Source organism: Centrocercus urophasianus, unplaced genomic scaffold (assembly GCF_019232065.1).
Source record: "Centrocercus urophasianus isolate 14NV4802_14NV808 unplaced genomic scaffold, USGS_Curo_1.0 seq_74, whole genome shotgun sequence".
NCBI lineage: Eukaryota > Metazoa > Chordata > Aves > Galliformes > Phasianidae > Centrocercus > Centrocercus urophasianus.
The window spans coordinates 398,939-418,928 of NW_024885355.1; the positions used below are offsets into that span (position 1 = coordinate 398,939).

Consider the following 19,990-nt stretch of genomic DNA (forward strand, 5'->3'; position numbering starts at 1 on the left):
GGTAGAAATAAGAGGCTTTAAATAAACATTTGCAAATGATTTGAGGAAAGTTCCAGCTTAGGTGAATTCTTTGGAGCAACTTCAAGAAATTTGTCAGTGTCATTTAGTTACTCTTTGCTCAACCCTTCAGAGCAGTTCTAAAGATAAAGTAATGGAAAAGAGGATTTTGGTATTTTTTCCATTCAAAGCCATAGGGTTTTTTAAGTCGTGGATGTACTTTGTATTAAACACATCTAGTTCTAACAGCAGTAGGTTGATTCTGTGGTATACACACTCACCAATAACTGTGTATTTTTTTAGAGAAGCGGGTCTCTCTGAAGAACTTCACTCAGTTAACCTGTAAACTTTGACTTCTCTACAGGGGGAGAAAACTGTTCAGGCAGTGCCAGCAGGAGCAAAACCTGCTATCATCACTGCCACGAGACCCATCACAAAAATGATTGTTACACAGCCAAAAGGAATAGGGTCCACGGTCCAGCCAGCCACCAAAATCATCCCAACTAAAATTGTTTATGGTCAGCAAGGGAAAACGCAGGTACAGTGAGGACCCATTTCTGTTTTGAAATGTACCCCTAAATTTTAATGGGAAATAGATCATTTTTCACTGTGTTGCCACAACTATTGTGAGATTAATATATGCGGAATGTGTCTATGGGGAATGAGACTTAAGAAAGTTATGAGGTGGCCTTGATTCTGGCTTCTTGAGCACAGTGTTGGCATTTGTTAGCTATTCTTGGAGGCATAGAATAAGTTGAAAAGAATTATTAAGCCTGTTACATAGCTGAAATTTAAGATGTCTGGTCATGGCTCTGGAGGCCTCTTTTAAGTCTTAAAGCTAATGACTAGATCATTAAAAGTAAAGATGTGGAGACTGAACCATAGGTCATGTGTCAAATGAGAGAGTTTTATTGAAGCTGTTCTATCATTGATGTATTTTCACATTTCCCCTACAGTCTTGTATTGTTGGCAGGGCTGTAGACAGAGAATCTGGCTTTTGTCTGGATGCTCCCAGTTTCAACTTTTTTCTCTGGTTGCTTTTTGTATATGAAAGTGCTAAAAGCAGGTGTAATATTTTGTGTGTCTTGAGCGTTCTAGGCTATCGTGGGCTAAGGAAGAGAGGTGTTTGTCCTTACCAATGCAGTGCATGTTCCAGCTCACTTACCTAGCTTTCTCTTGTCCACATCACTGTGTCCAGCTGCGAAGAATGACTGCTTAGTGCTTTATTATGTTAAGTGCTCAAAATTACTGAGAAGTACATTCTTGTGCAGTGCCATTTACTGGGACTTCATGGTTTAACAATCAGAGTTGCTGAATTTGCAGGTAGACTGCTTTTAGCAAGCTATCAATATTGTCTAAGTCTTGTACGTAGATCTCTTTTAGTGGCACACTGTTCTCTAATTGCTCAGATCTGTTTTCATGAGTGCTCTTACTGTATGCAATCTGTCTTTCTAACCAGGTTCTCATAAAACCAAAGCCAGTGACATTTCAAGCAACAGTTGTGAGTGAACAAACTAGGCAGTTGGTAACTGAAACATTACAGCAGGCGTCAAGGGCAGCAGAGACAGGAAATTCATCTCTTCCAGAAGTGAAAGAAGAACCACAAAGCTACACTGATAGCAGCTCTTCTTCTACAGAGTCCTCACAGAGCTCCCAAGGTATGCATCAGTGTTTCCTAAAATAGGAGTGGAGTTTCTCCCAAGCATGCTGATTAGTTTCACATAACTCTGTGCATCTCTTCAGCAAAGTTCTTCATCTAGTCTGCTGTCACTGAGCGTCATTGTCACTTCCCTGATGGATATATTCCTCTTGTATGAGCTACTTAATAGATACATCATTATCCTTTGTGAAAAATAGAAATGATATTTACTTTCTGGGCTCTTATACTTGGTCGTGAAGACAGTGTAGCCACCCTCCTTCAAGCTGTGATACAGATGCAGCTTCTCATGTGAAAGAATAGGATAAATAATAAATGTATTTATAAAGTAACTAACACTCAACCTTTTGTCTGAAGTGACCGTAGAGTGTATCATTACACTAAATAAAAGGAAATATCTCTCAGTAAAACACACTTATTTATCAATCAGTAACCTTTTGTGTATAATACTGTAACTTTTGGTTTATACTGTCATTTTCAATAAAGTTTTTTTTTAAAAAAAGACTGAAACTTAAAAGATAGGCAGTGCAAATTCAAAATGCTGAATGCATGTTGATAAACTTGAACTATGAAAACCTTCAAGGTGAATTCATCATGCAAAGAGAGATGCTGAACTTTGATTTATCAAAGCTTTGGTGAAGAACTAAGAAATAAGATCTTAGTAACTTGATAACATCAATTGTGTTTTACTTTGGGTCACTTGTAATTAAAACTAAACAAAAGCATTGCAGTATGAGGCTTTGCATCCTATTAAAAGTTCAGAACGAAAGAATAATGGTTAATGTAGTTTAATTTTGAGCGCAACTGTTCTTTCAAGCAAGATGTTGGACAAGAGACCTCCAACCCGCTTGGTTCCATGATGACTTCATGTGTCTTATGGGTTTTTTTGTCAACAGATTCTCAGCCTGTAGTCCATGTGATTGCTTCCAGAAGTCAAGATTGGTCAGAACATGAAATAGCTGTGGACACCAGCCCTACAATAATTTACCAGGATGTATCCAGTGAATCTCAGTCAGCTACTTCCACGATAAAAGCTTTGCTAGAACTTCAGCAGACAACAGGTGTGGAAATGCATGTGGTTGGTTAGGATTACTTCAGAGCACTGAGCTGCTATTTGCTTAAGCAGCAGTTTGTAATAAATTTTGTAATTGAAAAGTACCTACCTTAAATCAACTAGTTTTTTTTCATTTCTACACTATAAAAGCTCTTTTGAAACAATTATGTAACATGCATAATGTATTAAACTATTGCTTTTATACTGGAGATCTGTTTTAATGCATCCTGCTTTGCTTTTCTTTGAAAGCAGTGAAGGAGAAGTTAGAATCAAAGCCAAGGCAGCCTACGATTGACTTGAGCCAAATGGCTGTCCCAATACAGATGACCCAAGAAAAGAGACACTCTCCAGAAAGCCCTTCAATTGCTGTAGTAGAATCAGAATTAGTTGCTGAATATATCACAACTGGTAAGTGACTCAGACAGTTGATTGTGATTTTGTAATTGAAGTCTTGGGACTTTATTTTGGAGTTTTCTTACGGTGGAGTTTTCTTCCACTTGTATTTTACTGTAATCCTCCAGTGAAGGAATGAGTGTTTTCTTCCACTACTAAGACTCTATGCAGAGAGGGGCAGAAAATGCATCTGCTTTTCTGGAACATGCTGGAGAGTGCTTTTAGTTGAAACAAATGATTCTTGCTTCAAGGCATTATAATTAAAGAGACATTCTGTCCTCTGATTAGATGGTGAGGAAACACTGCCCTTCTTGTCTTTAGGGAAAACATCTAGTAAGAAAGAAGTAGAAAATGAAGTTACAGGAACTACACTTATTTTTTACTTCATCCATACTGGCAAAATTGTACTTGCTTACAAGCACAAAGTATGTTGTTTTGGCCAGGTGTGCTTTTGGCTTCCTAATGCAGTTCCCAGCTTCTTCATTTGCCGGAATGATTTGAACTGCTAAATTTGCACTTCTTACAGAAATGGTTTAAACTGAAATTATATTTGGGAGACAACTCTTACCTTCTGTATTTTATTTTTTTAACACTTGAATCCTCCTATCTGGATGTCATTTTTGTCTCAGCCCATGACTCCCTTCCATTGGACAACTCTAATTATGCCATGTCTCTCTGGATGCTCTCTGCTACCTTAAGAATCCTCCTTATGAGCCAGCTTCACACATGAGGATCAAATTACTTGATTGAATTTCTTAAGTCCACATTGTTGGTCTACTTACTGTATTTGGAAAATGAAAACGTGAAAATATGCATTGAGGGAGTGAAATAAGTATGTGTCTGTAACTTCAGTGTTTGTACCGTTAAATGTCCAATCTGATTTCTTTTCATTTTTCATTTTCCTGTCCGACATTCCTTTCCTTGCTTCCGTCCCTTCTGTATTCTAAATTTAAGTTATGTGAAATTGGGGATGGAGGGGCTTATTGTTACTCTAAAATAATACTTGATGTGTCTGGCTTTGGTTTTGAATGTTTGACTCATTCTCCCTTGGATCCGTTTTCAATCGAGCTCTGAAGTACAATAAATAATGTTCAGCTGCTCTCCAGTCACCAAGTCAGTCATGCTCACTGACACAGATGCCATGCATTGTGTTTGTATTCAAAGTTCTGTTTGTTACTGGGTCTTACTGCAAGAGCTGATGTAAACTAGGACCCTTTGGGGGCTGGGAGGAGAGAAAGTCAGTATCTCTGTAGAGACTTCGTCATATGGAGTACAAAAGCTGAAAGCTTCCCTGAACAATTAATGCTTGTAGTAGTGTTTTTTGGTAAAGCTTGAGATGATTTACAGGAATCTGCCAGGGAAATGCAGAATACTATGGTCTGTCAGCAGTTTCTGCTATGGCACAAAACCAGTTACTTTGCTCTCACATTTTTGTCCCTTTCCCCTCACCCAGTTTAACTGCACACAAACAGGGAATGCAGGTAATTCAGAGTTTCCTTCTGTTTTAATTTCTGCTTCTCAGGATTCACCATAATCCATACAGTTGTATTTTCTGCTAGAAAATTCAGTAGTAAGATAGTCTGCAAGATGTAATTGACTGTGGAATCTCCTGCATGCGCTTTGACCAAAGGATTAGGTGCACTTTATCTGTATGGGAGCTGGGATTCAAAGTGTACTTCCTGGTGAGGACAAGGGAGCAGTTCATGCATCTTAGTGTCACCGTTTTCTGTCTGTCTGCAGACTCAGGAAGACAACACTGTCTTGGTTCACATTCGGAAGAATATCTACACAACCACATAGGTTAGAAACTTTACTTTTAAATGAAGCTTTGAATTGGGCAGGAACTGTTGGGGGATATCCATAATGGATCTAGCACAGCATGCAAGCTGGTATCGATATCATCCAACTCCTTTCCTGGAATGGGAAAGTAAAATTGTCATAATAATTCAAAATTTGACTTTCCTTCTAACTTTCAGCAAGGTCGCTGGTGTCTTTTAATTTTCAGTTATAGTATAACTGAATATAAACTTTGCTTTTTCTCCTCCAGTTATTCAGTATTGCATGACCAAAACATTAATGAGAGCAAGTATTTACATTTTGATATGGATAGGCATGGAATTTGAGTTTACGTCTTACCAGTGACTGCAATATGGAATGATTGATGTTTTATTTTTTGAATTGCCAAGGGAATCATTTCTCTGTCAATCCACTCTTTAATTATGGAGCTATAACCATTGCTCCGTAACTTACGGTTGTGTCTGTTCTAACAGACCCTTGACAAGGTCTCTAATTTTAGTCTGTGATTTCTGATCAGACTTGCTTGTTTTCTGAATAATACCTGAGCATTCTCTAATGGCTAATCTTGCAAATTTAGCTTGTACTTGAGAGAGTATTTGTTGTGATTTAACCGTGATAGAAATTCAGTGAGCAGGGGTTGCTGTTCTTAATTGCAGTCAGTTGTGCAGGTGCTTTTGGCACCTGTAAAGGTGACAGAATAATTTGTGCTCTATGGTGTTGTGTAGTGTGGGTTATATAAGAACCCAGCTGAAAACAGTACCAATTCCGTTTGCAAAGTTGGTGTGTTGGGAAAATGAGTCCAGAGGAGATTTGGACCAACTGTGATGACTTAGGAAACAGAGTCAAAAGCAAAGTCCCTGAGATGCTATTTTAAGAGGCTTCTCGGAATAGATCTGCACTTAAAAGTTGAAGCTGTCATACAATCAAATATATTTTGTACTCGGCTCTTTTTCACTCATGCTTTCAGCTGAAGGATAAATACAAAGCAAATAGTTGAAGTTACTGCAGTTAGTTCTGGAGAAGTGCCACTGACCTCTTTACTTTCAGTTAGTCATCGGTCCCAACCCCACCAGCAGTCATCCCAGCCCCAGAGGACTCTGCTGCAGCACGTGGCTCAGTCACAGACAGCAACGCAGACTTCTGTTGTGGTGAAATCTATCCCCGCATCCTCCACAGGCGCAATTACCCATATCATGCAGCAGGTTGTACCCTTTCTTTTGCAAACAGTCTGTAAAACAGCAGTAGGCTATGTGAATGATGCAGGAGCAGGGTTTCTTCTGAATGAGCATGTTGCTGTCATTGGAAATGCTAAGTGTGAGGGCAAACGAGTAACTGAGTTCAACGTTGCCTCTTTTGATGGGGGAGGATGGTGGGTTAAAAAGGAAGACTTGAGAGTGTTAAAAGAGATATTCACAGTCACTGTGGAGAAGTCTTTCCTAGATTAGTTTTTGCCGTCTATGTCATCTTCTTGAGAGCAACCAGGTGCTTTTTTCCATATTGTTGTGTTGTAGGGGTCAGCATTCCAGATTATATTGGCATTAGAGTAGAAAAATCAGCAACCTCAGCTGTGGAACAGGGCAGTGTTGTGTTAGGGTTATAAATCCTCTTCAAAGAACAGATTTTCACTGGTGTTTGAGTAGGCTGCTTCATCCTGCTGAAGTCATTTAATAGCATGCTTATGCAATGGTACAGGAAGTATAGTAACATAGGTCTCTTGCTCCCCTCAAAAAAATCCAATCAACTTCCATGAAATGCATGAGAAAAGCTGTAGTAAAATTTTGAGGAGAAGGAAAAGAGAATCTGTGCTGAAATGGGATGGGTAGTAGGTATAGAGAATTATAGAATCTTGGAATTGCTTGAGTTGGAAGGGATCATTAAAGGCCATCTAGTCCAAATCCCCTGCACTGAACAGGGACACCTAACAGTTCTGTCAGGTGTTCAGAGCCTCATCCAGCCTGACCTTGAGCATCACCAGGGGGCAGGGTACCACCACCTCTCTGTGCATCTTTGGGAGCTGCAGCAGAAAAGATGGAAGGGATGACTAGATTTTCAAGAGGCACAGTAAGAAGTTGTGTAGATGGGCTCTGGTTTTAATGAGAAGTTAGTGATTGAACCACCTCTCTGTCGCTACTCTCTCATATCTATCTGCCATGCCGATTTAATGGGTTTCAACCCTAGTGTGATGTGAGCCAGGGCTGTGTATTTTCCACTGAAGAGCAGCTAACGCAGTTAATGTTCTCGTGTGGGGGCTTGCTACCTTTCAACATGGAAACAGTAATATTAATTACATAGGTATCGTGAATTTTGTGGAAGTGTATACGTGAGATGGGAGTCAGCAGTAGTAAAATCAGCTGTAGAAAGATTGAAGCATCAAAAATTGTGTTTAGATTATGCTTTCTTATAAAGCGTAATATATTAGATTGCTCCTTACTAACTTGCTCCAACTTCTTCTTCCTAAGGCCTTAAGCAGTCACACTGCGTTCACCAAACAGAGTGAACAGCTTGGAACCGAGGAGGGAGAAGTAGAAGAGATGGACACCTTAGATCCTCAGACTGGCCTATTCTACAGATCTGCCCTGACACAATCGCAGGCACAAAAACAGCAAAAACTGAGTCAGCCGCAGCTGGAACAGACTCAACTGCAAGTGAAAACTCTGCAATGTTTCCAGACTAAGCAGAAGCAGACAATCCACCTGCAGGCTGACCAAATCCAGCACAAACTCCCACAAATGCCCCAGCTTTCTATAAGGCATCAAAAGCTAACGCCCCTGCAGCAAGAGCAAGCACAGACCAAACCAGATGCACAGCATCCCCCCCACCACATGATGGCCAAAGAAAGGCAGCTTCCTACCTTAGTGGCGCAGCCACAGCAAACTGTAGTACAGGTGCTTGCAGTAAAAACCACGCAGCAGCTGCCCAAACTGCAACAGGCACCAACGGCACAAAAAATCTACATGCAACCCCAACCCCCCCAGAGTCAAATGCAGCTACCTGCCTCTTCAGAGAAACAGCCAGCAAGCCAGGTAACGGAATATTGATAGCATGCAAAATACACGTCGCTGTTCAAGGAAAAAAATCTAAACACCAACCCTGTCGCTGTAGCAGTGTTTTGTCCTGGCAAGAGAGAACTCCTCATTCTGCTGATCTTAATTACCCCATCAGAAGGTTGACACTAGGAAAGAGAAGCACATGTGTTATAGGGGAAAAATCCGTAGAGCTCACAAACGTGTTTTGTTGGACAGTTTTTATGAATTTCTGCCACCACCGGTGCATGGAATTTGTCCCTAATTATTTTCTTCCTTTTTTTTTTTTTTTTTTTAGATATGACACATGATTAATTTCCGTTCCCGTAGCACTTTTTATTTCTGTGGAAATAAAGATGAATACACCGCAGTCTCCTAAGGCTCTCCATTGTACATCTTCCTTTGTAGTTTACATCTTCCTGAAGTTCAGTGGCTTTCATGTACAAGAGTAAATTCATTTTCCTTGGGAGGGGAAAATGAAACAACTAAGCAACATGGAAAAACATATGTATTTTAACTCCAGAAAAGTACAAATTCTTTGTCCCTTTCAGGAGTACATGTGAAAACAAGAGAGCTAACAAACGTCACTTGGGGATGTAAATCCCAAAGGAAAACGAGGCTGCTGTGGTATTACACTGCTACAATCCTTATCTAGCGGCCCAAAGAGCTGCGTTTCCCCAGGCTTCAATTACCTGTTGCCATCTCTTGCTAATTCCTTTGTTAAAACACTGAGTTTCAACTGTCTTCTTAATAGCAAGTATGTTGTTTGTGCCAATACTGTCCTTGGAAATATTGATTAGATTTTCAATAATTAAAAAAAAAATCTAGCTGTAATGTGAACAACAAAAATTTGATTTTCAGGTGCAGCAAGCATCCAATTATAACTCAAGGATCCACTGTTACAAAGATAACTTTTGAGGGGCATCAACCTCCTGTTTCAAAGTTAGCAGGTGGCAGTTGTGTGCCCAAACTGGCATTGCCAGTTACAGTTTCCCATGCAGGCATCCATGAAGAGAGCAGTAGCAGACATTTTGAGAATGTCTATGGTGGTGGAAGCTCAGATTGATACAAATGTAGAAACTGTGATAGTGGATCCGCAAAATCAAGGCCATGTCCAGTAGTAAACCTGCTAGCGAAGCAGAGTCGTCACCTTGTACCCAGGTGCCGAGGGTGGCTGCAGTAGGGATGACGGCAACTTCCATCCCCCAGCAACAGACATGTAAAGAATCCAGTTCAAGTCCTCCTGCTGTTGGTCCTACTATAACAGAGAGGAAACTCGATGCACAAGGAATGCCTACAACAAACCAGTTTATACACATTCAGAATGTATCACAAAAGAAAGCTGAAGAGAGTTCATCAGAAATTGTTATCCAGGTAAGAGAAGACCAGAGCAAATAAGACAAAGATTTAGCAGAGCAAACTTGCTTTGTCTAATGTCGTGATAGCAGCTGAACAATGTTCAAGTACTTTTTGTTTTTTCTTCAGTTTTTACTTTTTCTACTCTTAGGCTTGCAATGGATTACTGCTCCAAAGTATGTAGCTCTTGTTAAAATGAGCTCAGGTTTCTTCAGCACCGTCATTCATGGTGTTCTCAGTGTCTTCCTTTGCTTTTCTGTTAAGAAAACAAAGCAAGTTCATCTATTCCAAAGTGCTTTACTTTGAAATGTTTCAAACATGACAATCACTGCCTACAATGGATCCATGATCTAGATTTTTTTATACCATTTAATGAGTATAAAATGAATTTGGGCAGAAAATGAAGTAGAGGGGTTCTGCTGACTGGATGGGAAAGTTCAATAAATGAGGTCTGGATTCACAAGGAAGTTTGTAAACTGTGTATAAACAGTCTTTTCACTTTTAAGATAAAATGACTTTAAATCTTTAAATGCTTGGAATCGTTGCCTATTTGATGATTGATATTTTAATTGATTTTGCTATCTTAAATGTGATGTTTTGTGATGTAGCGCATGGTCAGAGAGTCAACTGGTGAAGTATTTCAGTCATCTGAGGTCTCCTAGCGTTATATATGAATTGTTGCAGACAAGTTGGCAGTGTATCTGTTTACAGAAATGAAGTGTGGATTGAATTGGTTTTATTGTGTATCGTGTTACAGTGAAATACTTTTGATGGGGAAAACTGTGTACAGAGCATTCAAATTTTTCTTGTCACTTTGTAAACTCTTCATTGCAGCTAACTTAGCTTTTGTGCAATCCCTAGTCCTTATTTCCTTAAATAGACCAAAGGAAATTTCTATTTTCTATAACTTGAGATGTTGATTATCTTCATGGCATGCTACAGACTTTTTCAAAGACAGAACACTGCCCAGGTCTTGAATTGTGTAAAGATGTAGACTGAATTTCCAGGACCAGAAAAAGTAGAACAGCCTAGATCTGTTTTGTTTCCTTAGTGCAGTGCTACTGCAGCACTGAACAGGGTCAGAGCTTGTATCACATACAAGAAATAGAGCTATTCCATAGATCTGAATGCTCAGTTGAGAAAAATATAATATGTTGAAGAGTATTCTCTCTTGCTTTGCATTTGGAGAGTGGTGAGTGGTGGCAATCAGTGGTTTTGCTGCAATTCTGTCACAGACCTTTAGTGAAGGTCCAAGCCCACGATCAGTGCCCTAACGAAGCATTCAAACGTCGTCTTTCACAACCTCATCTTGTGAAAGGGTCCTTTGAAGCTCTGACAAATGTTTGCAACAGACATTAGCTAGGAAAAATTACTCTTGGAAAACTGAATAGCCCTTTTCCATGAGTTCCTGCGCCTGCTGAGATGCCTTTGCCTGCCAAAGCTGTGCATGTTAGAACTTAAATCTTTCTCCTTTTTTTCAGACTATCCCTCGATATTCCATCCCTTGTCACTCCAGCTCCAACGTGGTAGTGGAACCCAGCGGGCTCCTGGAGCTCAACAACTTCACCAGTCAGCGTCTCGATGATGAGGAGACTGCAGTGGAGCAAGACGTGGACAGTAGCGCCGAGGATGGCACTGAGCCCAGCCCCTCTCAGAGTTCTGCTGAACAATCCTAAGGAATGGGGACGCTGGAGTGCACTTTAACCTGTCTGGGGATTTGAGTATCCCAGATGCCCTTGTTTTGTGATGTCTTAGAGCACTTTGCCTATTAGAGTTGTTCATTGGACCCTTGAAGCATCAGTGTGTTTTAACAAGACAGTATTGCAAAAGCTGCATCTTAGAAATTGTTTCCAAAAGAAAAAGAGGTATAGTTACTGAGATATAGTAATCCCGTGACAGTGGAATGTACTCCTGATAACAAGCAAATCTGCAGCGAATTCTACAGCCCGTGCTATTGAAGCCCTTGCCCAGATACTGAAAGAGCTTTCATTGAAAAGGGATCTTTAATTTGCTGCGTCTTTTTGTTAGCTGCTGAGCAAAACACCATCAAAGAAGAGAATGTGTAATAAATATTTGTATTTTTAAATAGCATGTGAGAGAAACTGCCTCTGACAGTGCTGGAAAAGCCCCAGGAGTTTTGGAATTGGTTAGCTTTCTTGCACTTGTGCTCACTTAGAGTTAAGATTTTTTCATAAGCCGAAAAATATAGTTTATTTTTTTAAAATTCTTGTTGAATGTTTGGAAATAAGCAAAATCACTAACTGGTAGCAGTGTGGATTTGCTCGTGGATTTTTGTTTTCATGCTTTACAGGAATTAGGGTAACGGTGTACGAGCTGTTTCTTCGTGCCATAAGCACATGAAATGCTCATCGGCTCTAGTTGATCTCTGATTATTTATTTAAAACTTAAAGTGAGTCCAAGTTGTTTAAAAAGTTCCTGTTAAACAGGCAGGTGTGTAAATTCTAGTACAAAAGGGTTGTGGGGGATGTATTTTGCTATATATCCATTTTTCAAAACCGGGGGATAAGTGGTTCCACGTCTTTAAAAGCTGAACCTCGGAGCTTAGAAGTGAGCGAAGGCTTTTAAAAAATCTGTATTTTACTCTGACATGCTGTTTTTAAAGCGACCACTTGGGGAGTTTCGATGCTGAGATCAGTAAACAGTGGTGGGTCTCTGAAATCAGCCTTATGACTTGGCTTGTTGAAGCAATACATTGGGTTTCTGTGATAGTTACAAGCCACAGAGAGGGGGGTGTGGGTTCGGATGGGATATGAGAACCAGTTTTAATACGTTCTGCTAATGAAGACAATACTTTTTTGTTTTGAAATGTATATAAAAAACACGTTTTTAACTGTTTTGTATAGATTTCATTATAAATAACTAAGCATTTTAAGACTTTGACATATCATTCAATTGTATATACATCTATCAGCCTAACTGCCCACTTTTTGGTGCTGGAGTACTACTGTAAGTAGATTTCATCCAAAGTCTAATACAGTTTTTTGCGTCAGTCTTTTTTTTAAGCTGTGATTTTACTGTTGATATTGTAGTTACGATTAAATTCAAACTAGAGTGACTCAAACAGAAAATACAAAACCTAAAACGTTGCTTTTCCTTGTCCTGAATATCAATGTAAGAACGTGCAGAATCCCCTAGATGGTGCTGTTGCTTCTTCATCTAACCTCAGTTATATTTTAAAGGAAGTCCTTATGATTTTCATAAGGCGTTTTCTTCTCTGTTCTCCATTGCCATTGATTCTGAATCACATTCTTATTATGGTCGAGAGATGAATTTATCAACATGCAAACGCTTAATTTCATTTCTTTTTTGCGTTACCTTTGTGTTGGAATGGATTTCTGTTCTGCTGAATATTCAGGATGGATAAGAATTTATATGAGGTGAAACATGGCATTTGTCAAGTTAAAAGAAAAACCTTACCAGCGTGCCATTCTAAGCTGTTCAGGTTGTCTAGTTGTCTGGGAGCTGTCACTCTTGAGGAATAATTCTGACCAACAAGAGTGTCTTGAGTTATGATCTCAGGCCTTTTCCTCTGGCTTGGATCACATTTTTGCTGTCTCCTGGAATCTTGTTGTGTTCGCAGCATTCCTGCCAGAATCAAGATCTGCAAGGCCATAAAAAGAAAAAGCAGAGCGAGGTTTTTCTTCAGCACATTTGTGCAAAAATGTTGCCATAAGTTCTAGTTTCACATTTAGGTTCACCCAGTGGGGTGGTGGAGTCACCATCCCTGGAGGTGTTCAAGAACCATGAAGATGTGGCATTGAGAGACATTGGCATTGGCATAGGAGGGTGAGTTGGGGTTGAGCTTGGGGATCTCACTGGTCTTCTCCAGCCTTAATGATCCTAAGATTAGGATCCTAGCATTGGATTCTATGATCCTATGCTTTTTGCAGTCAAGAAGGGAATACTAAGAAACTGCATAAAGTAAATTCACTGCTGCTAACATATTACATATATTGTTAAGTCCTGGTTAGATCTGATGTTTTATATTAGAGCTTTGTCTGCACCATTAGTGATGACTTTGCAGCAAAGGTATGAGCGGATCTGCAGTGACATATTTGACAGTCGCTTGAAGATAGCTGTGTCTTGAGAAACATGAAAGCTTTTAGAGCTACTCTAAGAAGCAGCTGTTTTATAGGCTGGCAAATGGGAGCGCATGGGGAGCTACCTGGGGTCATGTAAGACATTTAGAAAAAAAAAAAATAGGACTGCTGAAATCAATGTGGTCAGGTTAACTTGAAGCTCCTCCTCTTTCCATTCTTTCCCAAATGAGCTGCTTCAGATTCCCTTACTTAATTAATTGTTCTAGCACTTAAACCTCATAAATACCTTTAGCAATAAGAAATGTGCAAGATGAGATAACCCATTTGGCCCTTTTATTCTCTCTCTCCCTTTTTTTCCCTACAGAAGAGAATCCTGCTGTAGCCCTGCACCCATTCCTTGCAGCCTTATAAATATCGCTCAGCTCCTAAAAATAAACCATCAGCGTGTACATTAACATTTGCATATCCCTTATCACTCATAAGCTGCATCGTCCTTCCTGAAATTAGTGTGATGATTCCCCTTGGAACAGAATAAAGGTGAGCTACGATGATGATAATCTACGCTCTTAGGAGTTGGCAGCTAATTGGGTTGTAATGTAGCGAGAAGATGTGGAGGAATTGGAGAGCAAGTAAAGAAGGACTTGAGTTGCTTTGAATTCAGCATTTCAGTAAATGTGCTCTGGTGGTGCATCTGGTGTGTATATGGATTTTCAGAATCTGATACAAAGTCAGGAGAAAGTACTGAAATAAAGGAGAAGTCAGGAATACTTTTAAGGATGCTTGCAGTCTCAGAGGGCAGCACGTTTCCTGGAGAGGTTTAACCCTTAGGAGAAATTCATTCTTAGTCTCTGTCTTTCTACCTGTGACAAAATGGGCTTTTGAAAATCGGGGACAAAATACAAAGCATGAAACTGCTTGGAGTTACAAATGTCATCTTACATGTGGAGAACCCTTTGAACAGATCACATGCCTAAATAGGATTAAAAGAGAAAGTCTAAGACCTCCGAAAAATCAAAGTCAGGGAAATGTGAGACTCTATGCGTGCTTTTTCCCCTAGTATATCAACATTTCCTGAGAACTAAGAAGTGTTTTGCAGACAAAGGTGGTTATGAAACCCCCATGGGCACCCTGCAAAAGTTCAATCCAGAAAGGGCTGATCGTAATTAAGATACTGAGCAAGAAAAATCACACTGCTTAGAGGCTCTCCTCTGTTGGCCATACAGCCCATTCAGTGCCTTTATGGCTATACTGGGCTCAGGACTTCCTCCCTTAAGCCATTAAGAATGGTAACGAACAACTCGTGTGAAGTTTCCTTCAATGCTATGGGACTGAAGAATTTTTCCCCCATCCAAAGTCTGTCCTGAAGCCATTCTGCAATTTGTGAATCTGATCTCCTCCTGCAGCAATGTAAAATGTAGCTTAGGGTAAGTTTAGAGGTCACCATGATGAGTTTAACAAAGAGAAAGTGAGGAAAAAATTGTTTTTAAATGTGTTTGTGGATTCCAAAGCAAGAAGGAATTTGACATCAGTGGCTCTTTAACCTCATGTTGCCCAACTTGGGTGGGATTGAGGAACTTGAGCTCCTTGGGTTATCAGGGAACCCGTAGAGGGAGCAGGAATGTCTCTCATGGACGATGTATGAGAATCCAAAGAGGTTTTGTCAGTCAAGTGCCCAAAATACATATAGCATCCTCTCTGATGGAGGTTTTGCTAAAATTATGACAACTCTTAGTGTGATAACATGTCTAATTTATTGCTCGTTACAGCCAATTTCATGTCATTTATTTTAACAAACTGCTTTCCATAGCTGCTGGCCAGAACTGTCCTGGAGGCTTGTAGGACTCCAGGACTCTGGGACTTCTTTCACATCATTCTCTACCAGAAATCAACTGAAGGCTCTGAAGGCTTCTTTGCAAACTCTTTGATTGCTGCTAAGAATGTTTTTTATTGTTGTTTGTTTCAAATGCCTATGCAGAACATAACAGACTGGTTGTCTCTGTGAGTTATGAGAGTCCTTGCCACACTGTTCTCATTGTTCTGGCCACTGACTGTCTCCATAAGTGTAAACGCTTTGAAATGGATGTTGGATCAGGCTGGGCTTTTCCAGCAGATGAACTAATCCTTAAATGTTGAAGTGCTGTTTGATGCAGCAGCCCTTTTGAAAAGAAAGGCAAACAAGATAGATTTTGCTCAATACCTCTTCAGGTCTCCGTTCTCCCAGTTCTCTTTGTTCCTGGATATCAGCTTTCCCCGTCAGTTTATTTCAGACCTGTTATCTGATCTATCTGCTTTACAAGAAGATAAACTTAACCCACTTTCCAGGTGGAAAATGGGGATGCTTTGGACAATGTCCAGATGAGTTTTGAAAATATACAAGGGTGAAAGTTTGACAATCTGTTCTAGTTGTCAGCCACCCTCATATGGAATTTTCTGGTCTTGAGTTTGTGACCAGAGGTACATGGGTAAGGTACATGGGTACCTCTGCCTCAGCTGGGACACCCAGAGCAGAGTGCCCAGCATCACCTCCAAGCAGCTTTTGGAGATCTCCGAGGTGGGGACCTTACAACCACCCCACACACACATTGGGTATTTATACACATGGAGAATATCACCTTCCATCTGTACTCCAAGAAACCTAAATGGAAGCCAAACTAGGGATGTAAAATACTTGGAGAAATCACTTCTGTTTCAAGTTTTCATTTACCTGGCCTAGGGCAAGGTGCACATCTTGGGACTTAGGTCTTCTTGCTTGACTGTGTGTTGATGGGAGGGTTTCAAACACATGTGATGCAACAGCCACTGCTTTCAGGGCTCTGGGAAATAAAGGCAGTAATTTGAAGCTATGGTGACCATGGACTTTCTGGAGTGTGAAAATGATACCAGCAAATTCTTTGAGACTATTTTGAGAGATGCTGGAAGAGAATTTTCCTACTGTGTGTCATGTGGAGAAGATTTGCCTCCTCCAGAACAAGGATCAGGCATCTTCTATGGGGTGGAGATGTGTCTCAAGGATTGGAAACAAGGACTTTGTTCAAGGTTATGACATTATCCAGAAATGAATTTCTCCCAGAGATGGAAGAACTCCTTTTCTTTTCTTGTGTGTGTTTTGTTTTTGGTTTGTTTGGGGTTTTTTTTTCCCCTTCTATCTTTTTGTTTGTTTGTTTCCTGTCAAGGTTTCTTTCTTTGTTTGAACTAAATGTCACAGTGAGATGTCATAGCGAGCCCAGGCTATTTATAGTGGAAAGCAGCAGTCTCTCGACTTTCAAAGTCTCTAGCACAGAATTAAAAGCACAGCTTTTCTGGTCAGGAAATGGCAAAGGTTTGTTTTGAAATAAGAAATAAAAGCAGAGCCCTTATTATAAACAGCTCCTTTGGGGTACTGTGAGGGAGCGAGTGCCTTCTGGGACAGCGGGACTGCGTAAAGTAGCACTAATCCTGAGCCAAAATTGAAGCTTTTCTCTTGTAATTGCACTTCAATTTGTCCTGGCAGGTGAATGAAGAAGCGTTCTTCCTTCTGCAGTTCCACGTTTGGAACCTCCTCCCCTTTTATCAATTGTAAGCCTTTCTTGTGTCCATATCTGCTGAGAAACAAAAAAAAACAAAGCCTTTTTTTTTTTCCCTTTACCATCCCAGCAAAGACATGGACGTGTCTTACTCTTGCAGCTGGGAATATAACTGATTGATGCTCAGTTCATTGTGTTGCTTTTGGGTGGAAATGCCCAGCAGTTGCCACCACGATAAGGATGTACCACCCTGCATTGCTATCCCTACTCTGCTATTTACCCAACCCTTTTGCCTCCTGCAAGCAGTGTGCTTTCAAAAATGAGAGATCATGAAAGGGCATCCCAACCTAGAAAGGACTGAACACTAAAGGGTTTTTGGAGCATGGATGGTGATCTGACTGTGGATGATACGAGTGCTCAGTGTTCTAATTGGGGTTGATGGGCTCTTCAACAGCTCTTAAAGAAGACTTTGCTTTCTGCATGCCTTGGTTTCCCAAGTTCTCAAAGCATGTAGAGTATATCTAGCTGTAGATGTCCCTATTCCCTGCAGGGGAGGTGAACCAGGTGACCTTGAAGAGTCCTTTCCAACTCAAACAATTCTGTGATTCCATGATATTTCCTTCTCATTCCACCCAGCTATTTTTCTTGATAAGAGGATGTAGCAATAAGATACAAAAAATCACCTTTAAACCAAATGGTCTAGCTGGATTTTTTTTTTTTCCGAACCTGCACCTTTTGTTATTCAATGGGAAAACAGAGCCTATGTTTCATTTAGAGACACTTCAGTGCTGCTTTTGTAAGGAGCTAAAATAGTAACGTGAACTCATTAGGAGAGAAGAGAAGGAAAAGTAGAACTGACCTAAATTGTGGCTAAAATCCTTCCGGGAATGAAAAGGTTTCTGTTCAATTGTTTTTCATATGCACTGTGTCTTCTGTTTTTTCCTTGGTTTGTTTTGGACATGAAATGGAAATACTGTATTGGATTGTGAGGAGGTTAAAAACAGCATGAGAACAAACCACAAGAAGTAGGAAGTAGCATGAGTTTAGTGAGAACAAAGTTTTGTAGCTCCAGGGTTCCCAGAAATAGGGATATTTGTTTTCCTTTCCGGACTCTACTTGTATATAATCCCTACATTTGGACTACGGTGACACTGGGAACTAAGAAAGCATTGTGGTGATCTCTCACTTTCTAGTATTTCTTAATATTGAAAATAGTGTCTGGAAAAGGATTGGGATGCTCAGAAATGTTTTCTTAATTGCGTTCATCTACAATTGGAGTTGTTAGCGAACACCATGCATCTTCCATGTACAGATCCATAGGTGACCACAGCATGGTTTTAGTTCTGATTTAAGGCTTTTGCTAGCCAATATGTACTAAATATTGGAAGTTTTTAGGCTGATTTCCCTGTAAAGCAGTGATTTTGATCTATGTGCCTTGAGGACATACAAACTCATTTTGTGGCTAAGATTGCACTTGCCCTCAGGGATGAACAAGTTCTCCTGCATTAGATGGGGCTGAATGGACCAAAACAACACCAAAGATCTGCAAAAACTTTTCCAGGACAAAGAAACTGCAAACCAGAGTTGTCTGATTACAAAGAGCTCAGAACAGGGCATTATTACAAATAATTATCAGATTAGACTGATGGTAGTGTATGGATTCATTGAGCAATTTCCCGGTGCTCTGTATGTACCATGGCGCTCAGTTTCTTCTGTTACCAGAAGTGTTAGAACACTTTATAGAAGAGTATTTGCAGTTGTTCTTGAAATAAAATAGGGCAAAATCCTCCCCCCCCTCCCCCCAAGAGCTGCAGATCCTATTACAGTGAGACATGGCTAGCCCATTTTGTACCCAGGTGGTTGATTTGGTGGTGGCACTCTTGTTTGCAAAGCTTACAATGGCTCTCCAAGTAAAACAAAGATATCGAATTCCTGAGCAAGGTGGACCCATTACTTCATTCCTCCTCACCTTCCACCCCTAGAAAATAATTTTTCTAAAGTTCTTAGCGTCACTGAAAATCACTTTTCCTGTCCAACAACTTTCTTAAGAGGGTGAGGTTTGTTTTCATCATGAATCACACCCTCATTCTTGGTTCTGGCAGAAAGGATGTCCTTTGTGTGCTTGCCAAGGGGCTTTATGGTTACCTTTTCCTTTCTCTGTCCTTTTCTTCATGGTCATGTTGCAATGATGTCTACAGCACAGAGATTAGCTCCAATCTGAGTAGATTCCCCATGGAAATCATGAAGTTTCCCAAATGATTAGGATGACTGCAGAAAAGCATGAAGCCACTTTGTGACCAAGTATAGAAGATCTGGATTCTCATACTTCAGATATCAGAGATGCCCTGTTGTCTTTGAGATACTGCCCCACAGGCAGATGGAGCCCATGGGGCTGGTGTGAAATAGAAAGGGAGAAAGACAAGCCATCTAAGGACCTCTTTTTCAGCCCAGGACTGGTTAGCTCTACAGGTCAGATATGAACCAAGAAATACAATGTGAAAATTGCAGCTTGTCAATCATGCCATCAAAAACTGTGTGACTTCAACCATGAAATTATGATTCCTGTCAAATGGGATGAGTGAAGACTCCTGGAAGTGATGAGATTTATGCCCCATCTGGAGTACTGTGTTCAAGTCTGGGGTCCCCAGTACAGCAAGGATGTGGAGCTCTTGGAGCAGGTTCAGAGGAGGCTGTGGGGATGCTCAGGAAGCTGGATCACCTATGAGGAAAGGCTGAGGAAGTTGGTTTTTTTCAGCCTGGAGAAGAGAAGGCTCTGGGGATATCTCATTATTACTTTCCAGTACTTGAAGGGAGCTTATAAGCAGGAGGGAGACTGACATTTTACATGGATAGATAAAGATAGAACAAGGGGGAATGGCTTTAAACTAGAAGAGGAGAGATTCAGACTAGATGTTAGGAAGAAATTTCTTACTCGGGGGAGGTGAGGCCCTGACACTGCTGCCCAGAGAAGCTGAGGTTGTCCCATGTCTGGAGGCATTCAGGACCAGGTTGGATGGGATCTTGGGCAGCCTGATCTGATGGGTGGCAATCATCCATGGCAGGGGGCTGGGAACTTGATGGGCTTTAAGGTCTCCTCCAACCTAAGCCATTCTATGATTCATGGTACAATAGTGACAATAGATATGATA

The 19,990-nt window shown here is 40.5% G+C and overlaps 2 protein-coding genes across 9 annotated transcripts in view; both read left to right on the forward strand.

The window, feature by feature from the left end:
• The window catches only part of EMSY (EMSY transcriptional repressor, BRCA2 interacting), a 35,803-nt gene extending 26,774 nt beyond the window's left edge, over window positions 1-9,029 (forward strand). For 2 of the 8 annotated variants that reach the window (XM_042838185.1, XM_042838191.1), the window contains 7 exons: window positions 362-535; window positions 1,457-1,655; window positions 2,551-2,715; window positions 2,958-3,116; window positions 4,842-4,901; window positions 5,946-6,100; window positions 7,358-9,029. In XM_042838185.1, the coding sequence (XP_042694119.1) occupies window positions 362-535; window positions 1,457-1,655; window positions 2,551-2,715; window positions 2,958-3,116; window positions 4,842-4,901; window positions 5,946-6,100; window positions 7,358-7,936 (1,491 nt within the window). In that variant the 3' untranslated portion in view covers window positions 7,937-9,029. The remainder of the gene's footprint in view (window positions 1-361; window positions 536-1,456; window positions 1,656-2,550; window positions 2,716-2,957; window positions 3,117-4,841; window positions 4,902-5,945; window positions 6,101-7,357) is intronic. The other 6 variants (XM_042838187.1, XM_042838186.1, XM_042838188.1 and 3 more) reach the window with 6 other exon arrangements.
• Window positions 8,742-12,384, forward strand: LOC122170913 (BRCA2-interacting transcriptional repressor EMSY-like; the record flags this gene model as incomplete). The annotated part of the gene is given in 4 exon segments (XM_042838176.1): window positions 8,742-8,908; window positions 8,910-9,024; window positions 9,026-9,295; window positions 10,759-12,384. Coding segments are annotated over 4 exon segments (747 nt in total), but the record flags the coding sequence as incomplete, so codon positions are not given.
• Between the last annotated feature and the right edge of the window lie 7,606 nt (window positions 12,385-19,990).